The sequence below is a fragment of the Microtus oregoni genome, unplaced genomic scaffold (genome assembly GCF_018167655.1).
Source record: "Microtus oregoni isolate MIOR12 unplaced genomic scaffold, Mior012 000001F_ref0000356, whole genome shotgun sequence".
Taxonomy (NCBI): domain Eukaryota; kingdom Metazoa; phylum Chordata; class Mammalia; order Rodentia; family Cricetidae; genus Microtus; species Microtus oregoni.
Window position 1 is genome coordinate 42,811,574 of NW_024543060.1, and position 1,467 is coordinate 42,813,040.

At 45.3% G+C, this 1,467-nt stretch overlaps 1 protein-coding gene across 1 annotated transcript; it reads right to left on the reverse strand.

Moving 5' to 3' along the window:
• Nucleotides 1–303: 303 nt before the first annotated feature.
• Nucleotides 304–888, reverse strand: LOC121463059 (40S ribosomal protein S7-like). Its single transcript, XM_041675110.1, has one exon. The coding sequence runs from the start codon at nucleotides 886–888 to the stop codon at nucleotides 304–306; it is 585 nt and encodes a 194-aa protein (XP_041531044.1).
• Nucleotides 889–1,467: the final 579 nt, after the last annotated feature.

Below are 1,467 nucleotides of genomic sequence, written 5' to 3' on the forward strand. Positions count from 1 at the left end.
CTGCGCCTTCACATGTTTGCAGCTGCCATCTTTCTCTGGTATCTGGTGTGGTGTGGATGGGTATGGGAAGATCCATCCTCACTATCCTTAATGCAATGTGGTTCTCTCTCTCTCTCTCTCTCTCTCTCTCTCTCTCTCTCTCTCTCTCTCTCTTTCGAGACAGGGTTTCTCTGTGGTTTTGGACTGGAACTAGCTCTTGTAGACCAGGCTGGTCTCGAACTCACAGAGATCCGCCTGCCTCTGCCTCCCAAGTGCTGGGATTAAAGGCATGCACCACCACCTCTCGGCTCAGTCATTTTTTTTTTACAACTGAAACTCTGGACATTCAAAATTAACATCCTTGCCCGTGAGCTTCTTATACACACCAGAAAACGTTTCCACCTTGTGCTCCACGTTGTTCTGCTGTGCTTTGTCTAAATGAACCTTTATGAGCCAGCTGCAGTCCAGTTTCACACGGATCCTCTTGCCCACAATCTCACTTGGGAAGACCAAGTCCTCAAGGATGGCATCGTGCACTGCGATGAGCAAGCGGCTTCTGGGGCGCTTCTGCTTATTTTTCGTACGGCTTTTCCAAGTTGGCTTGGGCAGAATCCTCCTCTGAGCAATGAAGACTACATGTTTCCCGCTGAACTTTTTCTCCAATTCATGAACCAGCCATACTTGGATTTTTTGGAAGGATTTCAGCTGAGGAACTGGTACAAAAATTATGATGGCTTTCCGGCCACCACCAACTTCAATTTCCCTGGCCGCAGTGATGTTGAGCTCCCGCAGCTGCGCCTTGAGATGCCAGTTCATTTCCAGCTCGAGCAGCGCCTGAGAGATGCCGGACTCGAACTCGTCCGGCTTCTCGCCATTGGGCTTGACAATCTCGGCGCTCGAGTTGAACATGGCTCACCCTTACAGAGTGCGGGCTTGGAAAGAGGCCCAGCTCTTGCGAGAACTGCTCATATCCAGGTGCTGTGTGGTCATCTCTTGTAAATACAATTCTACTGAATTTTGTACCTACGGATTATAATGAAGATGATTTCTTCCAAAGCTACACTCTCTAGTTGATAATAATGTTAGTTTAAATAGAGGTTGATGATAATAGAATAAAACAATGAAATGTCACACAGCTAGAACATGTGAGGTTTTACTGAGGACAACATCAAGAGAATGGGTATCTTTCTCTTTCTCCTTACCCTCTCAGACACAAAATGTCATAGTACTCAGGCAGACTCCATGGATTCTTTTTTAGCAATGTGCTACTGAAGGCTGGAACCCTAGGTGGCAAAATAAAAAAAAAATCTTTTCTCATGCTATATTAGGCATTTTATCCTTTGAACAATGTCCATTGCCTTGCAGAATTTCAATTTCACGAGGTCTCATTTATTAATTGTCAATTTATTAGTTGTCAGATAACTGGGCTATTGCTGTTGTATTAAGGAAGTTGTCCCTGTACCAAAGCAGTCAAGTCGATTCCCCACT

Excerpts from the sequence above, each read along its gene's own strand:
- LOC121463059 (XM_041675110.1), bottom strand. The coding sequence starts at position 888 with ATGTTCAACTCGAGCGCCGAGATTGTCAAGCCCAATGGCGAGAAGCCG.